This window comes from Hylobates moloch, unplaced genomic scaffold, assembly GCF_009828535.3.
Source record: "Hylobates moloch isolate HMO894 unplaced genomic scaffold, HMol_V3 SCAFFOLD_1, whole genome shotgun sequence".
Taxonomy (NCBI): Eukaryota; Metazoa; Chordata; class Mammalia; order Primates; family Hylobatidae; genus Hylobates; species Hylobates moloch.
This window is the reverse complement of record NW_026652276.1, coordinates 102,790,976-102,815,683: the sequence shown is the minus strand read 5'-3', so window position 1 is coordinate 102,815,683 and position 24,708 is coordinate 102,790,976. Positions and strand designations below refer to the sequence as shown.

Sequence of the window (24,708 nt, the reverse complement as noted above, 5' to 3'; positions counted from 1 at the left end):
GGGACTACAGATGCGCACCACTATGCCTGGCTAATGTTTGTATGTTTAGTGGTGACAAGGTTTCACCATGTTGGCCATGCTGGTCTCCAACTCCTGACCTCAGGTGATCCGCCCGCCTTGGCCTCCCAAAGTGCTGGGATTGCAGGCGTGAGCCACCACACCCAGCCTCATTTCAGGGGTACTTTTAAATACAGCAATAGATGACTGATACTAAAATGTACGTGTAATTTAACCATGAATGTTTATAATAGCAAAACAAAAAAACTGTGGCACAGCTTGGGGTTGTTTAACATAATTTATAAGTTCTGAGGGGTCATCTGAAAACCTTCAACAGCTCTGTTGGTATAAGGATAGTGAAGCTAAACATTTAAAAATCTGATTTTCAGCTGGGGACGGTGGCTCAGACCTGTAATCCCAGCACTTTGGGAGGCTAACGTGGGCAGATCATTTAAGGCCAGGAGTTCGAGACCAGCCTGAACAGCAGGGTGAAACCCCGTCTCTATTAAAAATACAAAAACCAGCCAGGCGTGGTGATGGGCACCTGTAATCCCAGCTACTCGGAAGGCTGAGGCAGGAGAATCGCTTGAACCCGGGAGGCGGAAGTTGCAGTGAGCTGAGATCGCACCACTGCACTCCAGTCTGGGTGACAGCGAGACTCTGTCTCAAGAAAAGAAAAAAATTGGCCTGGTGCGGTGGCTCATGTCTGTAATCCTAGCACTTTGAGAGGCCGAGGCGGGTGGATTGCCTGAGTTCAGGAATTTGAGACCAGCCTGGGCAATACAGTGAAACCCCGTCTCTACTAAAATACAAAAAATTAGCCAGGTGTGACAGCGTGTGCCTATGATTCCAGCTACTCAGGAGGCTGAAAGAGGAGAATCACTTGAACCTGGGAGGCGGAGGTTGCAGTGAGCTGAGATCATGCCACTGTGCTCTAGCTGGCGAGACTCTCAAACACCTAAAAAAAAAAAAAAAAAAAGAAAGGAAGGAAGAAGGAAGGAAGGAAGGGAGGGAGGGAGGAAGGAGAGAGAGAGACAGAGAAAGAAAGAAAAAAGAAAGAAAGAAAGAAAGGAAAGAAAGAAAGAAAGAAAGAAAAGAAAAGAAATGAAATTAAAACCAGGGAGATGTTTGTTCTATGTAGCAAATGCTATACACATATCACAAGAAATAAGGACCAACTGAGGACCAGCTCACAGGAGCCTGCCGGCAGCTGGTAGCAATCCATATCACTTTATAAAGTCTACAGTAGGAAGTTTTGTGAATAAGGAAGCATATTTTTGTTCAAATGAAACCACATCTCCAACAAAGGCATGCGGGAACCACAGATCTAGCCCAACAGCTGGTGAGGAAGGAAACTCGGCCCCTGGGGACACTGATCACTTCTCACTCTCACCCCCTTCATCTTCCCAGGTTCTTCTTTCTTTTTTCTTTTTTTCTTTTCTTTTTGAGACAGAGTCTTGCTCTGTCACCCAGGCTGGAGTGCAGTGGCGCGATCTCAGCTCACTACAACCTCTGCCTCCTGGGTTCAAGTGATTCATGTGCCTCAGCCTCCTGAGTAGCTGCGATTACAGGCGCGCACCACCACGCCCGGCTCATTTTTGTATTTTTAGTAGAGATGGGGTTTCACCATGTTGGCCAGGCTGGTCTCGAACTCCTGACTTCAGGTGATCTGCCCACCTTGGCCTCCCAGATTGCTAGGACTATGGGCGTGAGCCACCGTGCCTGGCCTCATCTTCCCAGTTTGTATGTGGAGCCTGTGGCTTGGGGTATTTTTTTAATTCTCTGTGACCAGGTAAGACACAGGCAGAAGATATCTGAGCTCTGAAAACATCCAAGGCTAAAATTGAGTGGGCAAGAGTTTGAGGCCTGTCATGTCAGAAACGAGACTAAGATTCCACAGCTGACCTGTGCTCACAGCTGAATTGTGCTGAGCTAAAATACTGCACCCGTTTCTTTCCATTCAACTTGCCTTGGTTTGACCTAGAACCACTGCACAGGAGAAGCACCATTTTTTGTTCAGACTCCCATCTGAAGCTGGATATTCTGCTAAGCACCTGTATGCATGGGAATGGAGGGGACATGTGCACCCACAGTTGTGGCAAAAAGATCCTTGGGTGTGACAAAGGAGGAGCCGGGCCAAGGAGACCTATCCGCTGTGTCCCTGGACCCTCCCAAGGAATCCAAGGAACTGTGAAGCATGAACCACATCTTCACTGTCTTAGAGACGCCGCTGTCCTTCCTTCATTTTACTCATGCTAAAGGCTCTATTTTTTTTTTTTTTTTTTTTTTGAGACAGAGTCTTGCTCTGTCCCCCAGGCTGGAGTGCAGTGGCGCGATCTCGGCTCACTGCAAGCTCCGCCTCCCGGGTTCATACCATTCTCCTGCCTCAGCCTCTCCGAGTAGCTGGGACTACAGGCACCCGCCACCACGCCCGGCTAATTTTTTTGTATTTTTAGCAGAGACGGGGTTTCACCGTGTTAGCCAGGATGGTCTCAATCTCCTGACCTCGTGATCCACCCGCCTCGGCCTCCCAAAGTGCTGGGATTACAGGCTTGAGCCACTGCGCCCGGCCTATTTTTCTTTTTTCTGGAATTTTCTTTCTTTCCTTTTTTCTGAGACAGAGTTTCACTCTGTCGCCCAGGCTGGAGTGCAATGGCGTAGTCTCGGCTCACAGCAAACTCTGCCTCCTGGGTTCAAGCGATTCTCCTGTCTCAGCCTCCCAAGTAGCTGGGATTACAGGCGTGTGCCACCACGCGATCCCATTGAAGAGGGCATTTTTTTCCAGTATACACTGTCATAGTAATGTACCTATATTGTAAAACATTTAGAAATGACAGAAAAGTCCAAAAAAGCAGTAATATATGTCCAAAAATAAAAACACTGCTCTATTTGTGAGTCAAGTTAATAATTCCAAATTTATATTCAAAATGTTTTACTCATTTCAAACTCAGGTTCTAATTCAACTATAAATAATATTCTGTCCACAAATATGTGTATTTAATAACATCTTAGTCCCCAGTATGTACTGAATTAGAAGGCTCCCTCTCTATTTTTTTTTTTTTTTTTTTTTGAGACAACGTCTCTCTCTGTCACCCAGGCTGGAGTGCAGTTGCACCATTACAGCTCACTGCAGCCTCGACCTCCTGGGCTTAAGCGATCCTCCCACCTCAGCCTCCTGAGTAGGTGGGATCACAAGCACGCACCACCATTTTTTATATGTTTTGCAGAGATAAAGTCTCGCCATGTTGCCCAGGCTGGTCTTGAACTCCGGGGTTCAAGCAATTCGCCTGCCTCGGCCTCCCAAGGTGTTGGAGTTACAGTCATGAGCCCCCGCACCCTGCCAAGCCTTGTTTTCTAGATATTTGAGTAAAATAATGGTTCTTCTGCAAATGAGGCTCCACTGAGGTTAATTCATGCCCTGCTCTTTATTTATTTATTTGATAAAACAAAAGAAAGGTGTCAAATGATAACCTGCTAGATACTTGGTTCTTTTTTTTGTATTTTGGGGTTTTTTGTTTTTTTTTTTACACAGAATCTCACTCTGTAGCCCGAGGTGGAGTGCAGTAGTGGGATCTTGGCTCACTGCAACCTCCACCTCCCAGGCTCAAGCAATTCTCATGCCTCAGCCTCCCAAGTAGCTGGGACTACAGGCGCACACAACCATGCCCAGCTAATTTTTTGTATTTTAGTAGAGACAGGGTTTTACCACGTTGGCCAGAATGGTCTTGAACTCCTGAGCTCAGGCGATCTGCCCGCCTCAGCCTCCCAAAGTGCTGGGATTACAGGCGTGATCCACTGTGCTCAGCCTTGTTTGTTTTTTTGAGACAGGGTCTTGTTCTGTCACCCAGGCTGGAGTGCAGTGGCGCCATCTCAGCTCACTGCAGCCTCAACCTCCCAGGTCCAAGCAATTCTCCTGCCTCAGCCTCCCTGGTAGCTGGGATTACAGGCATGCACAGCCACGCCTGGCTAATTTTTGTATTTTTAGGAGAGACGGGGTTTCACTATGTTGGCCAGGCTGGTCTTGAACTCCTGACCTCAAGTGATCCGCCTGCCTCGGCCTCCCAAAGTGCTGGGATTACAGGCGTGAGCTACTACGCTTGGCCAATACTTGATTCTAAAAGCATCTTGGTACCCACCAGAATCTTCCATGGGTTCAGTTTTCACATTGATGGGGCCGCAGCTGCAAGGAGAAGGGAACCCTGGTCAGGATGGGCAGGGTGACGACCAGGCACAGCCGCCTGGACACACTGAGCTCCAATGCCCTGGATCTCCGCAGCACCAAATCCCCCTCCTCCCCTCAATCAAATGCAACAATGCCTCCACTTTAACATTAACGTTCTTAATAAGTTATTCCCAAATTAAACGTGTCTACTGAAAATAGTCTTCTAATTCCAAAGGTCCTTTTGGACAAAGAATAGGATAGAAAATAAGGAAGAGAAGAAGCACGTTAACCCTTTACACTCCACTTAAATGCTGTAAGGAGGCCTTTCTGTCATCCAAAAACGAACACTGTGCATAGTGGTGGATTTTGGTTGCTGTGATTTATCTTTTACCTTTCACTTGGTGATACTATGGATCTCTCAGCATCTGTTACCATCCCAGGGCCACCTGTGGAGGAATAAAAAAACACACACCAGCCCCTTTTAGCACCTTGGAAAACGACTAACATCCAAAGGCATAGAAATTGACAGCAAATACACAGAAAACGGAACTCCCAGATCGAAGCCAATGTGGAAAAGTCACTGAGAGAGAAACTGACTCAAAGCAGCCCCTGTGTTCCGGGGCCATTTGTGTGGGCAGGATGGGGGTTACCGAGGAGTGTTTTGGGGCCAGAGCACGGTCATGCGGCCGAGCCTCAGCTCACCAGCTGGGCTGCCTCCAGCAACTCACTAACCTTCCCTCTGCCTCCGCTTCCTAGTGAACATGGTGGTTGTGGGAGGATTCATGAATATACGCAAAATGACTAGAACAGTGCCTGCACGTTGTAAGCACTAAGTTACAGCTGCTATGATACGAGCTCCCCCTTGATCTGTGGTTTCGCGGTCCTCGGTTTGTTCCCCAAAGTCAACCAAGGTCTGCAAAGAGTAAATGGAAAATTCCAGAAATAAACAATTCAGAAGTTTGAAATCACACGTTGTTCTGAGCAGCGTGATGAAGTGTCGTGCCGTCCCGCCTGGGACGTGACTCATCCCTTTGTCCTGCAATCCACGCTGTCCACACTACTCACCCACTAGTCACTGAGCAGCTGGCTCTGTTATCAGACTGACAGTCCTGGGAAGGCCAGGGTGTTTGTGCTCAAGTCACCTTTATTTGACTTCATAATAGCCTCAAAGTGCAAGAGTAGTAATGAGGGCATATTGTTATAATCGTTTTATTTTATCTTTAGTTATTGCTGTTAATCTCCTACTGTGCTTGATTTATTGATTTATTTATTGAGACAGATCTTGCTCTGTTGCCTGGGCTGGAGTGCAGTGGCATGATCTCAGCTCACTGCAACGTCTGCCTCCCGGGTTTAAGCAATTCTCCCGCCTCAGCCTCCCGAGTAGCTGGGATTACAGGCACGCACCACCACGCCCGGCTAATTTTTGTATTTTTAGTAGAGACAGGGTTTCACCATGTTGGCCAGGCTGGTCTCAAACTCCCAACCTCAGGTGATCCACCTGCCTCAGCCTCCCAAAATGTTGGGATTACAGGCGTGAGCCACCACATCTGGCCTGTGCTTGATTTATAAATTAAACTTTCTCATAGGTATGTATGGATAGGGAAAAACATAGTATATGAAGGGTTCTCTACTACCCATGGGTCCAGGCATCCACTGGGGGTCTTGGAGCATATTCCCCGAGGATAAGGGGGGACCACTGTATTATTGTTTTTCTATGATGATGATACAAGTCAGTTGGGACAACAGTCCATGGCCACCTGCCACCCTGCCCCTCTCATTTCTCCTTTAATGTGAGTTAGAGGATGACAGGAACTCACCATCCCTCCCAAAACAGACTTTCCACCGTGTTTAGTCCCCAGCTAAGAAGAACTGAAGCATGTCATACACCCAGCAGGTGCCTTGTGAACTGTGCCAGCCCCCAACCCTGCCGTCTCCTTACTGCACCTAGGCAGTCTCAGCAAGACATCCTCTTTTATTCTTATTTATTTATTTATTTTTGAGACAGAGTCTCATTTTGTCACCCAGGATGGAGTGCGGTGGCACGATCTCAGCTCACTGCAAACTCCACATGTCAGGTTCAAGCGATTCTCCTGCCTCAGCCTTCTGAGTAACTGGGATTACAGGCACCCGCCACCATGCCTGGCTAACTTTGGTATTTTTAGTAGGGATGGGGTTTCACCATGTTGACCAGGCTGGTCTTGAACTCCTGACCTCAAGTGATCTGCCCACCTCTGCCTCCCAAAGTGCTGGGATTACAGGTGTGAGCCACTGCGTCCGGCCTAAATTTTTTTTTTAATAGCTACCAATGTATTTTTTTTTTTTTTTTTTTTTTTGAGACGGAGTCTTGCTCTGTCGCCCAGGCTGGAGTGCAGTGGCACGATCTCGGATCACTGCAAGCTCCACCTCCTGGGTTCACGCCATTCTCCTGCCTCAGCCTCTCCGAGTAGCTGGGACTACAGGCGCCCGCCATCACGCCCGGCTAATTTTTTGTATTTTTAGTAGAGACGGGGTTTCAACATGTTAGCCAGGATGGTCTCGATCTCCTGACCTTGTGATCCGCCCGCCTCGGCCTCCCAAAGTGCTGGGATTACAGGCTTGAGCCACCGCGCCCGGCATCAATGTATTTTTTTTTTTAATTTTATTTCTTCTTAAAAAAAGGGGGGGGTGGGATACATGTGCAGAACATGCAGGTTTGTTACCTAGGCATATGTGTGCCGTGGTGGCTTGCCGCACCTATTGGCCCGTCCTCTAAGTTCCCTCCCCTCACCCAAATTCAAGTTTTGTTGTTTTTTTTTTTTTGAGACGGAGTCTTGCTCAGTCGCCCAGGCTGGAGTGCAGTGGCACGATCTCCACTCACTGCAAGCTCCACTTCCCGGGTTCACGCCATTCTCCTGCCTCAGCCTCCCGAGTAGCTGGGACTACAGGCGCCTGCCACCATGCCCGGCTAATTTTTTTTTGTATTTTTAGTAGAGACTGGGTTTCACCATGTTAGCCAGGATGGTTTCGATCTCCTGACCCCGTGATCCAGCCGCCTCGGCCTCCCAAAGTGCTGGGATTACAGGTGTGAGCCATTGCGCCCGGCCCCCAATTCAAGTTTTAATGAAGAAGAAGTAGTTCAGCAGCTCAGAAGAGCCACCAAACCTGAGAAGCTGTCACTTACCCAGCTGACTCTCTGGTCCTAGGAAGGGTCTGCAAGAAAAGCAACACCGTTACACAGCACGGACAAATGAAAAAAGCATGACACATCTGAACAGTCTGCTCTGAAACGCAACAGGTGGAATGCACGAGTGAATTAAAATTAGGCTATCAGTTTCATCTTTAAATGAACTGAGGGGGCGGGGGGCAGAGTGTGTCACCTATTTATGACGAATGAAATCCCTGCTTTGTTCTCCAAAATCCATTTCAGGGTTGCAAGGTCGTAATTCTCAGGGTGTTGAAAGGCAACGCCTTCCGGAAGCCCCTGCACTACCACAGCCGACTGGTCTCGCAGCATCTTCTCATAGGGAACAGGCACCATCACCGTCGTCCCTAAGGCTTTACCTATAAGAAGACGCAAACGTCTTTAGAAGGTGTGAACCTAACGTTCTACCAGTTTTTTTTTTTTTTTTTGGAGAGACGGAGTCTCGCTCAGCCACCCAGGCTGGAGTGCAATGGTGAGATCTCGGCTCGCTGCAACCTCCGCCTCCCGCGTTCAAACAATTCTCCTGCCTCAGCCTCCCGAGTAGCTGGGACTACAGGCACACACCACCATGCCCAGCTAATTTCTTTTGTATTTTAGTAGAGATGAGGTTTCACCATGTTGCCCAGACTGGTCTCGAACTGCTGAGCTCAGGCAATCCACCCACCTTAGCCTGCCGAAGTGCTAGGATAACAGGCGTGAGCCACCGAGCCCAGCCTAGTTGTTTTTTTTTTGTTTTTTTTTTTTTCTGAGACGGAGTCTCGCTCTGTCTCCCAGGCTGGAGTGCAGTGGCGCGATCTCGGCTCACTGCAAGCTCCGCCTCCAGGGTTCACGGCGTTCTCCTGCCTCAGCCTCTCCGAGTAGCTGGGACTACAGGCGCCCGCCACCACGCCCGGCTAATTTTTTGTATTTTTAGTAGAGACGGGGTTTCACCGTGGTCTCGATCTCCTGACCTCGTGATCCGCCCGCCTCGGCCTCCCAAAGTGCTGGGATTACAAGCGTGAGCCACCGCACCCGGCCTGTTTGTTTGTTTTTAATTAAGAGACAGGGTTTTGACTGGGCTCACTGCAACCTCTGCCTCCTGGGTTGAAGCAATTCTTCTGCCTCTGCCTCCTGAGTAGCTGGGATTACTGCCACCATGCCCGACTAATTTTTGTATTTTTAGTAGAGACGGAGTTTCACTATGTTGGCCAGGCTGGTCTCGTACTCTTGATCTCAGGTGATCCACCCACCTCAGCCTCCCAAGTAGCTGGTGTGAGTCACCGTGCCCGGCCTGTTATCTAGCTTTTTAAAACACTGCAAAGGATTTTTGAAAATTATTTTTATTTTATTTTGTAGAGGCAGGGTCTTACTATGTTGCTCAGTCTGGTCTCAAACTCCTGGGCTCAAATGATCCTCCCACCTTAGCCTCCCAAGTAGCTGGGATTACAGGCTCAAGCCACCACATCCAGTGTATTTTTTTTTTTTTTTTTGAGACGGAGTCTTGCTCTGTCACCCAGGCTGGAGTGCAGTGGCACGATCTTGGCTCACTGCAAGCTCCGCCTCCCGGGTTCACGCCATTCTCCTGCCTCAGCCTCCCAAGTAGCTGGGACTACAGGCGCCCGCCAACACGCCCGGCTAATTTTTTTTGTGTTTTTAGTAGAGATGGGGTTTCACCGTGTTAGCCAGGATGGTCTCGATCTCCTGACCTCATGATCCGCCCGCCTCGGCCTCCCAAAGTGCTGGGATTACAGGCTTGAGCCACCGCGCCCGGCGTGTATGTATTTTTTTTTTTTTTTTTTTTTTAATTCCCATCTTCATGCCTATGGAAAGACATGGGTAGGTGGAGCGACAACTGAGGGGTGAGGGAGGTGGCTGAGCCAACATTGACTGTCTTTAGCAATACACTGGCCTTGATGTGGGGGCTCTCTAAAACGGGATCAAGGAAGAAAGAGTGATCAATAAAGAAGTTTCCACAGAGCAGAAGATCCAAGATCCACATCATCTTCTATAAGAACACTTAATCTGGTAATTAAGAACTGGTGGCCAGGTGTAGTGGCTGAGGCCTGTAATCCCAGCATTTTGGGAGGCCGAGGCAGGAGGATCACCTGAGGTCAGGAGTTCGAGACCAACCTGGCCAACATGGTGAAACCCCATCTCTACTAAAAATACAAAAATTAGCTGGGCACGGTGGTGGGCACCTGTAATCCCAGCTACTCAGGAGGCTGGGGTGGGAGAATCGCTTGAACCCAGGAGGCAGAGTTTGCGGTGAGCTGAGATTGCGCCATTGCACTTCAGCCTGGGTGACAGAGCAAGACTCCCTCTCAGAAAAAAAAAAAAAAAAGAACTAGCTCCTCACTTGATAAGCATATGGGTTTTGAAATGTTCAAAACATTCTAAGTAGTCATAGCAATAAGACTGTCTGTGACACTGTCCTACTCCTGGGTGAACCACTTAGAGAATTCATGCTTGGCTGGGCACGGTGGCTCAGGCCTATAATCCCAGCACTTTGGGAGGCCAAGGCGGGCAGATCACAAGGTGAGGAGTTCGAGACCAGCCTGGCCAACATGGTGAAATCCTATCTCTACTAAAAATACAAAAATTAGCCAGGTGTGCTGGTGGGCGCCTGTAATCCCAGCTACGTGGGAGGCTGAGGCAGGAGAATTGCTTGAACCCAGGAGGCGGAGGCTGCAGTGAGCTGAGATCGCGCCATTGCACTCCAGCCTGGGTGGCAGAGCAAGACTCCATCTCAAAAAAAAAAAAGAATAGAATTAATGCTTAAAGTGAATGTTACCATAACAAAAGCAGAAATAGTCCTCCACTGCCTTCCTGAGTATTTCCGTTTCGCCCGAGTGGACCTGCATCCCGTTCACAAGGCAGGGAGGTTTCACCTCATGCAGCCCCTCTGCAACGCCTGCAAATGGATGATTGGCATTAGGTCAGTATCTAAGCATTTGTGCTGTACACTTCCGTACTTTGTTTCTGGTATTCAAAGAGAAAAAATGGGAAAAAGTGAATAAATATAAAACAAGATCTTTTAAAGAAAAACAAGAAAAAATGGTATTTATGATAAACAGGTTAAAGAACTATAAAAAAAATCAACATATAAAGAAATAGTAGTAGTTTAAGGAAATTATTATTTTTAGAGTCAGGGTTTCACTCTGCTGCCCAGGCTGGAGTGCAGTGGGATGACTGAAGTTCCCTGCAGCCTCAAATTTCTGGGCTTAAGTGATCCTCCCACCTCAGCCTCCAGAGTAGCTAGGCTTACAGGAGTGCCCCATCACACCTGGCTAACTTTTAAATTTTTTTTAGAGATGGGATCTCACTATGTTGCCCAGGCTGGCCTCTAACTCCTGGCCTCAAGTGATCCTCCCATCTCAGCCTCCCAAAGTGTTGGGATTACAGGTGTGAGGCACTGCACCCAGCCAGAAATTATTTTTATAACAGAAATTTGATTTGCTATACAGTTGAAACATGACAATAATTGTATAGGAAGACTATACCCCTGAACCCATTCAAGACCAGCCCCGGAATCAATTGCTCCTCCAAAAGTTTTAAAACTGATTGTTTTCATCAGTCTAGTCAGAAGAGAGAAACCACATAGTAATTTGAACACAGAAAGGTTTTTTTTTTTTTTGTATCAATGTAAGGGGCACAAGTATAGTTTTCTTTTCTTTTTGAGACAAGAGTCTAGCTGTGTCACCTAGGCTGGAGTGCAGTGGCGCAATCTCAGCTCACTGCAAGCTCCGCCTCCCAGGTTCACGCCATTCTCCTGCCTCAGCCTCCCGAGTAGCTGGGACTACAGGTGCCCGCCACCGCACCCAGCTAAATTTTTTGTATTTTTTAGTAGAGACGGGGTTTCACCATGTTAGCCAGGATGGTCTCAATCTCCTGACCTCGTGATCTGCCCGCCTCAGCCTCCCAAAGTGCTGGGATTACAGGTGTGAGCCACCGCGCCCCACCAAGTATAGTTTTCTTGCATGGATATACGGTGCCGTTGGTGAAGTCTGGGGTTTTAGTGTACTCATCACCCAAATAATGTACATTGTACCCATGAAGTAATTTATCATCCCTTACCCACCTCCTGCCTCCCACCCCTCTGAGTCTCCAGTGTCTGTTATTTCACACTCTATGACCATGTTTTTGTTTGTTTGTTTTTTGTTTGTTTTGAGACAGAGTCTCACTCTGCCACCCAGGCTGGAGTGCAGTGGCACAATCTCAGCTCACAGTAACCTCTGCCTCCCGGGTTCAGGAGATTCTTATGCCTCAGCCTCCCTAGTAACTGGGATTACAGGCACCCACCACTACACCAGGCTCATTTTTGTATTTTTAGTAGAGACAGGGTTTCACCATGTTGGCCAGGCTGGTCTGGAACTCCTGGCCTCAAGTGATCTGCCCACCTCGGCCTCCCAAAGTGTCGGGATTATAGGCGTGAGCCACCGCACCTAGCCTCACATTCTATGTCCATGTGTACCTATTATTTAGCCCCTCTTGTAAGTAAGGACATGCAGCATTTGCCTTTTTAAGTCAAATGATAAAGACAATAGCCCCTAATTCCATTCATGTTGCTGCAAAAGACATCATTTCATTCTTTTTTTTTTTTTTTTTTTGAGAGAGTCTTACTCTGTCATCTAAGCTGGAGTGCAGTGGCGTAATCTCCGCTCACTGCAACCTCCGCCTCCCGGGTTCAAGCAATTCTTGTGTGCCTCAGCTACCCGAGTAGCTGGCATTACAGGCACACGCCACCAGGCCCGGCTAATTTTTGTATTTTTAGTAGAGACGGGGTTTTGCCATGTTGGCCAGGCTGGTCTAGAATTCCTGATCTCAAGTGATCCATTGCCTCGGCCTCCCAAAGTGCCTGGATTATAGGCATGAGCTACCGTGTCCCGCCATTTCATTCTTTTTTATGGCTGAGTAGTATCCCATAGTGTACATGCCACATTTTCTTTATCCAGTCATCTGGTGATGGATGCTTAGCTTGATTGCACATCTTTGCTATTGTGAATAGTGCTGTGATAAACGTTCAAGGCAGCTGTCTTTTTGATAGAATGATTTCTTTTCCTTTGGGTAGATGCCAAGTAGTGGGCTTGCTGGATCGAATGGGGATTTATGTTTAGTTCTTTGAGAAATCTCCACACTGTTTCCCATAGGGCTTGTACTAATTTACACCAACAGGTAAAGTTTCCTAGAAGAGTCGTCAACTGGTATCATGGGATTAGCAGCTAGAGGGACTGAGGACTCTAAAGAGAACATAAGCAGCAGGTTGCAAGAGCACCTGTGACTGCTGGGCTAAGGCAGGGGACCCAGAAGGGGGCAAATCCAGGAATGGGGTGGCCCCCCAGGGCCGAGATCCAGGCCTCATTAAGCAGGATTTGGCCACGGCCCACTGAATAGTGGGGTAGCCTGTGGGGGTGTCCATGTGGTGGCTGGTAAGCAAGGGCCTGCTTTCTGGGGGTGCTGGCGGAAATCACTAGACAGTTGCCCTGTGGGTGCCTGCAACACTTTCTGGGCATTATAAGGAAGATGGCCTCTAGTGTGCCAGTGGAACTCTCTGGAAGCTACCTGGAGAGTGATGCCAAGAGAATTTGCTGGGAAGCCACGCTCTGGGGAACTGGTGTAACTCCCTAGGAAACCGCCTGTGGGTATGGAGCCACTGAAATTCACTGTGAAACCTCCTTCTGGAATTTTCTTTCTTCCTTTTTCCTTTCCTTTCCTTTCCTTTTTTTTTTTTTTTTTTTTTTTTTTGGTCTTGCTCTGTCACCCAGGCTGGAGTGCAATGGCGCGATCTTGGCTCACTGCAACCTCCACCTCCTGGGTTCAAGTGATTCTCCTGCCTCAGCCTCCCGAGTAGCTGGGATTACAGGTGCATGCCACCACGCCCAGCTCATTTTTGTATTTTTAGTACAGATGGGGTTTTGCCATGTTGGCCAGGCTGGTCTCGAACTCCTGGCCTCAGGTGATCCGCCAGCCTCAGCCTACCAGAGTGCTGGAATTACAGGTGTGAGCCACCGCACCCGGCTGATCTATATCTTTTAAAAATAATAATAAAAAAGAAAAAAGGCCAATGTAAAAATGTATATATATATGTATTTTGTAGAGACAGGGTCTTGCCATGTTGCCCAGGCAGGTCTCAAACTCCTGGGCTCCAGCGATCCTCCCATCTTGGCCTCCCAAAGTGCTGGGATTACATACGTGAGCCACTGCACCTGGCTCCTTCTGGAATTTTCTGGAACTTCGATGAGACTTGCTGGGAAGCCACGTGGAGTATCAGTGGAAGTGACTGGGAAGCTGTGTGTGGTGGGGGTGTCACTAAAACTCACTGGAATGAGTGCCACACTGGGTATCCCAAATGCTGTTGGTCATCACAGGCAGGTGAGAGCACACTGCAACCTCCGCTTCCCAGGTTCAAGCGATTCTACTGCCTCTCCCTCCCGAGTAGCTAGGATTACAGGCTCCTGCCACCACACACCTGGCTAATTTTTGTATTTTTAGTAGAGATGGGGTTTTCCCATGTTGGCCAGGCTGGTATCGAACTCCCAACGTCAAGTGATCTGCCCGCCTTGGCCTCCCAAAATGCTGGGATTACAGGCGTGCCCGGCCCCAAGTGGAATTTATTCCTCTAATACAAGGATGGTTCAACATATTTAAATCAATCAATGTAATGTACCACATTGAAAGAATAAAGGACAAAAGCCACATGATCATCTCAATTGCTGCAGAAAAAGCACTGGACAAGATTGAACATCCTTTCATGATAAAAGCACTCTACCAACTACAAGTGGAAGGAAATGACCAATGTAATAAAGGTCATTTATAAAAAGTCCACGGCTAATATCACTCAACAATGAAAGACTGATAGCTAAGATCGGAAATAGCAAAGATGGGCCAGGTGTGGTGGCTCACCCCTGTAATCTCAGCACTTTGGGAGGCTGAGGCAGGCAGATCACTTGAGGTCAGGAGTTCGAGACCATGCTGGCCAATGTGGTGAAACCCCATCTCTACTAAAAAAATACAAAAATTAGCCAGGTGTGGTGGCGTGCACCTGTAATCCCAGTTACTCAGGAGGCTGAGGCACAAGAATCACTTGAACCTGGGATCTCGAGGTTGCAGTGAGCAGAGACTGTGCCACCGCACTCCAGCCTGGGCAACAGAGCGAGACTCCATCTCAAAGAAAAAAAAAGAAAAAGAAATGGCAAAGATGCCCTCTCTCCCCACTTCTGTTCAACACAGTATTGGAAGTCCTAGCTAGAGCAATTAAATTAGGTAAGAAAAAAAAAGGCCTCCAAATTTGAAAGAAAGAAGTAAAATTATCTCTTTTCATAGATGATACATGATTTTGTATGTAGAAAACCCTAAAAATTCCACACAAAAATCTATTCGAACTCCAACAGATTCAGCAAAGTTGCAGGATACTACATCAACACACCAAATCAATTGCATTTCTACACAGTAACAATGAACAATCTGCAAAGGAAATAAAACAATTCTATTTACAATAGCATCCAAAAGAATAAAATCCTTAGGGATAGACCTAATCAAGGAAGTGAAAATCTGTATGCTAAAACAATCAAACACTGCTGAAAAAAATTAAAGAAGACAGGCTGGGCGCAGTGGCTTATGCCTATAATGCTATAATACCAGCACTTTGGGAGGCCGAGGCAGGCAGATCACTTGAGGTTAGGAGTTCAAGATCAGCCTGGGAAACATGGTGAAACCCTGTCTCGTGGCCGGGCGCGGTGGCTCACGCCTGTAATCCCAGCACTTTGGGAGGCCGAGGTGGGCGGATCACGAGGTCAGGAGATCGAGACCACCCTGGCTAACATGGTGAAACCCCGTCTCCACTAAAAATACAAAAAATTAGCCGGGCGAGGTGGCAGGCACCTGTAGTCCCAGCTATGCGGGAGGCTGAGGCAGGAGAATGGCGTGAACTCTGGGGGGCGGAGCCTGCAGTGAGCCAAGATCGTGCCACTGCACTCCAGCCTGGGTGAAAGAGCGAGACTCCGTCTCAAAAAAAAAAAAAAAAAAAAAGAAGATAGAATGTTGAACCTGGAGGCAGATTGCAGTGATCCGAGATCAACCATGATCCAGCCTGGGCAAAAGCAAGATCTGTCTCTCAAAAAGAAAAGAAAGAAGACACAAACAAATAGAAAGACATCTCATGTTCATGGATTGGCAGGCTTAATATTGCTAAGATATCTGTACTACCAAAAGCCGTCTACAGAATTATTGTAATCCCCATCAAAATCTCATGGGCATTTCTTGTACAAATTAAGAAATCCACTCTAAAATTCACATGGGGCTGGGCGCGGTGGCTCACCCTGTAATCCCAGCACTTTTGGGAGGCTGAGGAGGGTGGATCATGAGGTCAGGAATTCAAGACCATCCTGGCCAACATGGTGAAACCCTATCTCTACTCAAAATACAAAAAAAAAAAAAAAATTAGCTGGGCATGGTGGCATGTGCCTGTAATCCCAGCTACTTGGGAGGCTGAGGCAGGAGAATGGCTTGAACCAGGGAGGCGGAGGTTGTGGTCAGCTGAGATCTCTCCACTGCACTCCAGCCTGGGCGATACAGCGAGATTCTGTCTCAAAAAAAAAAAATCATATGGAACACCAAGGGAATCTGAATAACAGAAACAATCTTGAAAAAGAGCAAATTTGGAGGTCTCATACTTCATGATTTCAAAACATATTATAAAGTAATCAAAACAGCATGATACTGGCATAAAGACAAATAAATCTACGGAATAGAGTAGGGAGTCCAGAAATAAACCCTTGACCAAATATTTAGCATGTATGCCAGGTGCAGATCTCAGCTACTTGGGAGGCCAAGATGGGAGGATCACTTGAGCCCAGGAATTCATGACCGGTAATATAGCAAAACCCTGTCTCAAAAAAAAAAAAAACAAAAAACAAAAAAGGCTGGGCGTGGTGGCTCACACCTGTAATCCCAGCACTTTGGGAGCCAGAGGCGGGTGGATCACCTGAGGTCAGGAGTCTAAGACCAGCCTGGACAGCATGGCGAAACTCTGTCTCTACTAAAAAATAAAAAATTAGCTGGGTGTGGTGGCGGGTGCCTGTAATCTCAGCTATTTGGGAGGCTGAGGCAGGAGAATGGCTTGAACCCAGAAGGTGGAGGTTTCAGTGAGCCAAGATCATGCCATTGCACTCCAGCCTGGCCGAAAGGGCAAAACTCTGTCTCAAAAAACAAAAACAAAGACGAAAAACCTGCGGCCATAAAAAAGAAAGAAATCATATCCTTTGCAGCAATGTGGAGGCAGCTGGAGGCCATTATCCTATGTAAATTAATGCAGGAACAGAAAACCGAATACCACATGTTCTCACTTGTAAGTGGGAGCCAAACCTTGGGTACACGTGGACATAAAGATGGGGATGGGAACAATAGACACTGGAGGCTCCCAGAGGAAAGAGGGAAGTGGGGGCAAGGGTTGCAAAATGAACTATGGGGTACTATGCTCACTACTGTACCCCAAACCACAGCATCACACGATATACCCATGTAACAAATCTACACATGTGCCCCCCGAATCTAAACTAAAAGTTGATGTTATTAAAAGAAAATATAAAAAGATTATCACACCAATTTCAGAAGTTTCATGACAAGATGAATACTAGAGAAAATATTTGCAACAACGAAATTAACATGCAACTATGAATCTTAAAAAAATCTACAAGTAAATTTCAATGATTAGAAATTCAACTGGCATCTGACATTAATGAATTGAGAATACCCTTCTTGTGTATCAATTACACACTGTATTATTTAAAGATGGCTTCATTTTTTAATCTGTCTTCTTGATAGTGGGGACCTTAATTTGGGATCTGGGAAGTAAATCTGAATCAATCTATCACTCAATTCTCCCCTCTCTCATCTCTCTCTCTATCCATTCATCTAATCTATCTATATACATATATATATATATAATTCCTGTCTCCCTTATCTATCCATCCATCTATCTAAGCTATCTACATACATATATATATACGTAATTCCTCTCTCTTATCTGTCATCTATCCATTTAACTAATCTGTCTACATACATATGTATATAATTCCTGTCTCTTATTTATCTACCCATCTATCTAATCTATGTATACACACACACACACACACACACACTTTATATACCCCCTGCCAATCCATAGAGACCCCTCTCTCTCTGTACACACACACACACACACACCCTTATACCCTCTGACAAACCTTTCTGATTTTTATCCTTTCATGGTTACAAGGAATATTAAATTGCTATGTCAATACTTGGTAAATAACCTACAGTGTTAGAGATTACCACCATAAAAGGTGTAGCTTTTTGTCTGGTTTTGTTTTGTCTTGAGACCAGGTCTCACTCTATGGCCCAGACTGGAGTGCAGTGGTGTGATCACGGCTCATTGCAGCCTTGACCTCCCGGGCTCAAGCGATCCTCCCACCTGAGCCTCCTGAGTAGCTAAGACAACAGGCGAGTGCCACCATGCCCATTTAATTTTTTTTTTATTTTTTAGTGGAGATGGAGTCTTGCCATGTTGCCCAGCTTGGCCTCAAAATCCTGAGCTCAAGTGATCCACCTGCCTCGGCCTCCCAAAATTTTGGGATTACAGGAGTGAGCCACCGTGCCCGGCAAAAGGTGTAGTTTTTAACACTGTAGAGTAATTCCTTGACATATGGCCACATATGCTTACTCACACTGGATGCTTGCAGCACACCCTGGCATACTGAAGGCTCTGAAATTACCATACTAAGAAAAGCAAAAAACGGCCAGGCGCAGTGGCTCACACCTGTAATTCCAGCACTTTAGGAGGTAGAGGTGGGCAGATCACTTGAGGTCAGGAGTTCAAGACCAGCCTGGCCAACAGGGTGAAACCCCATCTCTACCAAAAATATAAAAATCAGCCGGGCATGGTGGAAGGTGCCTGTAATCCCAGCTACTCGGGAGGCTGAGGCAGGAGAATCGCTTGAACCTGGGAGGCGGAGGTTGCGGTGAGCCAAGATTGCACCACTGCACTCCAGTGTGGGTGACACAGTGAGACTCTGTCTCAAAAAAGAAAAAGAAAAAAGAAAAGAAAAAAGGAGTAATTGCATAATGGCTATTAACAGGCAGTAATACATAACAAGCTCTGGAAAAGTTTTTCCCCTTCCTTTGGAAAGGACTAAAGTAAGAGTATTTTGTAAAATGGTGTTTATTTTAGGAATTAAAGATAATTTGTTCTATGTCCTTGAAATTTATTCTAATAAACCAGAGTACTGCTGAGGACCTAGTACAAAATAAAATGACCATTTGTCTCGGACTCTGCAGTGTTAAGCAGTGTTTATTTGGGAAGCTGAATCCAAGAAGATGTGTTAGGATCGTTTCTAGGAGAATGCTTACGATATCTTAGAAGACAATACTATGGAAGTCTTGCCTGCAATCCTTTTGAGATTGGGAATACAAAGGATAAAATTACAACAACACCTACAGTATTTTGCAAAATCTTTCTGGAAATCCGTCCTGGCATTAACAAAAGCGCATCCTCTCTCGGTTCCGACGACAAACACATCTGTTTCGTACACTGCAATGCAGGCCACTTCTGCCTTGGACTTGGCCAGTTCTTTACACTGAAACAGAAACAAAAAGCGATGTATTATCTACAAGGGCAGATCCAAGTTCACAGGGCCTAGGAGGCCTGCTTTAAGAATACAAAATTAGGTAGCAAAAGGAATATTTATTTATTTTTGAGATGGAGTCTCGCTCTGTCACCCAGGCTGGAGTGCAGTGGCACGATCTTGGCTCACTGCAAGCTCCGCCTCAAGGTTCACGCCATTCTCCCGCCTCAGCCTCCTGAGTAGCTGGGACTACAGGCCCCCGCCACCATGCCTGGCTAATTTTTGTGTGTGTGTGTATTTTTAGTACAGACGGGGTTTCACCGTGTTAGCCAGGATGGTATGGATCTCCTGACCTCGTGATTCACCCACCTTGGCCTCCCCAAGTGCTGGGATTACAGGCATGAGCCACCGCGCCCAGCCAGGAATATTCATTTAGAATGAGAAAAATCACCGAGAAAGGAAACCAATAGAAATTTATCAAGCAAACACCATAAACATCATAAAACCCAAAGAACATATTTTTATTGACTGCCTGACATGGATCTCCAATATGCCTTTTCCCTACATTTTTGGCTGCAGACTTTCTGGTTACCTCTTCATATATACAGGCCTTTTTTTTTTTGAGACAGTCTCGCTCTGTCACCCAGGCTGGAGGGCAGTGGTGCGATTTCGGCTCATTACAACCTCCGCCTCAGCCTCCCAAGTTAGCTGGGATTAAAGGTGCCTGCCACCACACCCAGCTAATATATTTGTATTTTTAGTAAAGATGGAGTTTCACCGAGTTGACCAGGCTGATCTCAACTCCTGACCTCAGGTGATCCACCCTCCTCGGCCTCCCAAAGTGCTGGGATTACAGCCACCACACCCGGCCTCCTTTTCTTCATATTTTATTGGTAAGAAACACACACAGGCTGGGCACGGTGGCTTACGCCTGTAATCCCAGCACTTTGGGAGGCTGAGGCAGGCGAATCACAAGGTCAGGAGATCGCGACCATCCTGGCTAACACAGTGAAACCCCGTCTCTACTAAAAAAATACAAAAAAATTTGCCGGGCATGGTGGCGGGCGCCTGTAGTCCCAGCTGCTGGGGAGGCTGAGGCAGGAGAATGGCATGAGCCCAAGAGGCGGAGCTTGCAGTGAGCAGAGATCGAGCCACTGCACTCCAGCCTGGGCGACTAAGTGAGACTCTGTCTCAAAAAAAAAATAAATAAATAAGAAAAAAAAAGAAACACACACATAGAATTTATTGGGGTTTTTTTGAAACAAGATCTCACTGTCACCCAGTCTGGATTGCAGTGGTGTGATCACGGGTCACTGCAGCCTCGACCTCCTCGGCTCAGGTGATCCTCCCACCTCAGCCTACCAAGTAGCTAACACTACAGGCATGCGCCACCATGCCCAGCTAATTTTTGTATGTTTAGTAGAGACGGGGTTTCACCATGTTGGCCAGGCTGGTCCTGAACTCCTGGGCTCAAGCAATCTGTCCGCCTTGGCCTCTCAAAGTGCTGGGATTATAGGCGTGAGTCCCCACGCCCAGCCGAATTTGTTTATTGTTTGTCTCCCGAGTAGGATATAAGATCTCTGTGGCCGGGCGCGGTGGCTCACGCTTGTAATCCCAGCACTTTGGGAGGCCGAGGCGGGCGGATCACGAGGTCAGGAGATCGAGACCATGGTGAAACCCCGTCTCTACTAAAAATACAAAAAATTAGCCGGGCGTGGTGGCGGGCGCCTGTAGTCCCAGCTACTCGGAGAGGCTGAGGCAGGAGAATGGCTTGAACCCGGGAGGCGGAGCTTGCAGTGAGCGGAGATCGCGCCACCGCACTCCAGCCTGGGTGAAAGAGCGAGACTCCGTCTCAAAAAAAAAAAAAAAAAAAAAAAAAAAAAAAAAAAAAAAAAAGAAAAGAAAAAAAAGATCTCTGTGAGGGGGACCTTCTCAGGTCTTGTGACTCCAGTTCCTAGAAGAGGGCCTTGGCTTAGAAAGTGGTTCATGGATATTTGTCAAATGAAAGGAATGTGATCAGTTCTTAAACAATGTCCCTGGGGAAGATATTTCGAGTTTTCTTCAAAGAGATCCTAATGTTTTCTTTTATTATTATTATTATTTGAGAGAGGGTCTTGTTCTGTTACCCAGGCTGAAGTACAGTGGTGCAATCCTAGCCCACTGCAGCCTTGATCTCTTAGGCTGGAGCGATCCTCTTGCCTCAGCTTCTGCAGTAGCTGGGACTATAGACATGTGTCACCATGCCCAGCTAATTTTTAAATTTTTTTATTTTTACTTTTTTTTTTTTTTTTTTTTGAGATGGAGCCTCGCTCTGTTGCCCAGGCTGGAGTGCAATGGCGTGACCTTGACTCACTGCAACCTCTGCCTCCCAGGTTCAAGAGATTCTCCTGCCTCAGCCTCCCAAGTAGCTGGGATTACAGGCATGTGCCACCACGCCTGGCTAGTTTTTTGTATCTTTAATAGAGACAAGGTTTCACCAAGTTAGCCAGGCTGGTCTCGAACTCCTGACCTTGTGATCTGCCTGCCTCAGCCTCCCAAACTCCCAAAGTGCTGGGATTACAGGCATGAGCCACTGCGCCCGGCCTAAAATTTTTTTTTAGTAGACACAAGGTCTTGCTATGTTACCCAGGCTGGTCTCAAAACTCCTGAGCTCAAGTGATCCTCTGGCCTTGGCCTCACAAAGTGGTGGGATTACAGGCGTGAGCCACCCTGCCTACCCCTAATGATTTCTTTTAAAATTAATTCTGACCCGGCGCGGTGGCTCATGCCTGTAATCCCAGCACTTTGGGAGGCCGAGATAGGCGGATCACAAGGTCAGATCGAGACCATCCTGGCTAACACCATGAAACCCCATCTCTACTAAAAATACAAAAAATTAGCCCGGTGTGGTGACGGGCGCCTGTAGTCCCAGCTACTCAGGAGGCTGAGGCAGGAGAATGGCGTGAACCCGGGAAGCGGAGCTTTCAGTGAGTGGAAATCGTGCCACTGCACTCCAGCCTGGGGGACACAGTGAGACTCCATCTCAAAATAATAATAAAAATAATTCCAACTTTTGTGGTTTTTTTTTAAGAGTCAGGGTCTTGTGTTGTGCAGGCTGGCATGCAGTGTCATGATAGCTCATGACAGCTCATGATAACTCACTGCAGACTTGAACTCCTGGGTTCGAGCAATCCTTCCACCTCAGCACCCCAACTAGCTGGAACTATAGCACCATCCCCTCCAGCTAATTTTTAAAAAATAGTCTTGTAGAGACAAGGTCTCACTATGCTGCCCAGGCTGGTCTCCAACTCCTGGCCTCAAGCCATCCTCCCACCTCGACTCCAAAACCGCTGGGATTACAGGCAGACTATGCTAATTTCGATCACTTGAATGAGGTAGTGTCTGCCAGGTTTCTGCACTGTAAAGTTACTGATTTTCCATTTTTAATCAATAAATATCTTCCGATCAGATACTTTGGAATTATGTAAATTTCTCATCAACTTTTCACACACCAGGTAAAGTTTACCTTTTGGGTGTAAACAGATATATATAAATAGGCTATTTACTTTTTTTTTCTTGAGACAGTCTCACTCTGTTGCCCAGGCTGGAGTGCAATGGCACAATCTCAGCTCACTACAACCTCCGCCTCCCGGGTTCAAGTGATTCTCATGTCTCAGCCTCCTGAGTAGCTGGGAATACAGGCGCCCACCACCACGCCCAGCTAATGTTTGTATTTTTAGTAGAAACGGGTTTCACCATGTTGGCCAGGCTGGTCTCCAACTCCGACCTCAGGTCATCCACATGCCTCGGCCTCCCAAAGTGCTGGGATTACAGGCGTGAGCCACTGCGCCTGGCCTATTTACTTTCGAATTTAGGTTTTAAAAATATTCTCAAACATGGTAACAAAGGTTACCATTCATTACATTTCAGATCTGGGAAGCTTAAGTTTATATAATTGCATCCACAATGTAATATATAAATACATAAATAATCTGACAAGCCCATTAACCTCTATAAAGGATACCCTAATATAGATGTCAGGCAGAAGGCAAACATCAAAAGTGATACTGAAGCAGCCGGACACAGTGGCTCACGCCTGTAATCCCAGCACTTTGGGAGGCCGAGGTGGGCAGATCACCTCAGAGTAAGGAGTTTGAGACCAGCCTGGCCAACATGGTGAAACCCCGTCTCTATTAAAAATACAAAAAATTAGCCGGGCATAGTGGCGGGCGCCTGTAATCCCAGCTACTTGGGAGGCTGAGGCAGGAGAATTGCTTGAACCGGGAGGCAGAGGTTGCAGTGAGCCGAGATCATGCCACTGCACTCCAGCCTGGGCAGCAGAGCAAGACTCCATCTCAAAAAACAAAACAAAACAAAAATTAGCTGGACGTGGTAACGGGTGCCTATAATCCCAGCTACTCAGGAGGCTGAGGCAGGAGAATTGCTTGAACCCAGGAGGCAGAGGTTGCCATGAGCTGAGATTGCACCACTGCACTCCAGCCTGGGTGACAGAGTGAGACTCTGTCTTAAAAAAAAAAAAAAAGAAAGAAAAGAAAAGGGATACTGAAGTGTTTCATGATTCTGTCATTTCAACAATGATCTATCTATGGAATGTCAGACAGTGTCAGGCTGTCTCACCATGGACTCGAGGGCAGACACGAGGAATGTCACCACCATCCTGCTCTCGGAGGAGGACTCTTCTTCAACAGGCAGGGTGGACACTGCTACCTGGGCCATGATCCCTGTGCAAGAGAAGCAATAAGAAAGTGGCAAAAATTCAGAGTCTGAAACCCACATTCAGAGCTGTCAGGGTGCTCACAAAAGATCTAGTTCAAACTTTCAAGTTGAAGAAACTGAAATTTAAAGGCATTTAGTGACTTGCCCATGAGCTCCTGAATAGTAATGCTAACTTATTTTATTTTATTTTATTTTGAGACAGGGTCTTGCTCTGTCTCCCAGGCTGGAGTGCAGTGGTGCAATCACAGCTTACTGTAACGTCTGCCCCCTGGATTCAATCAATCCTCCCATCTCAGCCTCCCTAGTAGCTGAGACTACAGGTGAGCACCACCACGCCTGGCTAATTTTTGTATTTTTTGTAAAGACAGGGTTTTGCTATGTTACCTAGGCTGGTCTCAAACTCCTGAGCTCAAGCAATCTGCCTTCCTTGGCCTCCCAAAGTGCTGGGATTACAGATGTGAGTCACCACACCCAACCCACTAACTCTCTTTCTTTTTTCTTTTTTTTTGAGACTGAGTTTCAATCTTGTTGCCCAGGCTGGTGTAATGGCACGATCTCAGCTCACTGCAACCTCCACCTCCTGGGTTCAAGTGATTCTCCTGCCTCAGTATCCCGAGCAGCTGGGATTACAGGTGCCCGCCACCATGCCCAGCAAATTTTTGTATTTTTAGTAGAGACCGAGGTTTTGCCATGTTGGCCAGGCTGGTCTCGAACTCCTGACCTGAGGCAATCCGCCTGCCTTGGCCTCCCAAAGTGCTGGGATTACAGGCGTGAGCCACCGTGCCCAGTCAACTTTCTTTTTCAACCATTGTGGAAGTCAGTGTGGCGATTCCTCAGGGATCTAGAACTAGAAATACCATTTGACCCAGCCATCCCATTACTGGGTATATACCCAAAGGACTATAAATCATGCTGCTATAAAGACACATGCACACGTATGTTTATTGCGGAACTATTCACAATAGCAAAGAGTTGGAACCAACCCAAATGTCCAACAACGATAGACTGGATTAAGAAAATGTGGCACATATACACCATGGAATACTATGCAGCCATAAAAAATGATGAGTTCATGT

At 47.0% G+C, this 24,708-nt stretch overlaps 1 protein-coding gene across 1 annotated transcript in view; it reads right to left on the bottom strand.

Annotated features, from left to right (window-relative positions):
- Nucleotides 1-24,708, bottom strand: part of LOC116810372 (general transcription factor II-I repeat domain-containing protein 2B) — a 56,107-nt gene that overhangs the window by 13,677 nt on the left and 17,722 nt on the right. Inside the window, exons 2-9 of the mRNA XM_058437050.1 lie at nucleotides 23,534-23,637; nucleotides 18,790-18,928; nucleotides 10,111-10,230; nucleotides 7,516-7,699; nucleotides 7,320-7,348; nucleotides 4,551-4,605; nucleotides 4,093-4,177; nucleotides 2,052-2,106 (exon numbers count right to left, since the gene is read on the bottom strand). Coding sequence (XP_058293033.1) covers nucleotides 2,052-2,106; nucleotides 4,093-4,177; nucleotides 4,551-4,605; nucleotides 7,320-7,348; nucleotides 7,516-7,699; nucleotides 10,111-10,230; nucleotides 18,790-18,928; nucleotides 23,534-23,632 — 766 coding nt within the window. The 5' untranslated portion in view covers nucleotides 23,633-23,637. The remainder of the gene's footprint in view (nucleotides 1-2,051; nucleotides 2,107-4,092; nucleotides 4,178-4,550; nucleotides 4,606-7,319; nucleotides 7,349-7,515; nucleotides 7,700-10,110; nucleotides 10,231-18,789; nucleotides 18,929-23,533; nucleotides 23,638-24,708) is intronic.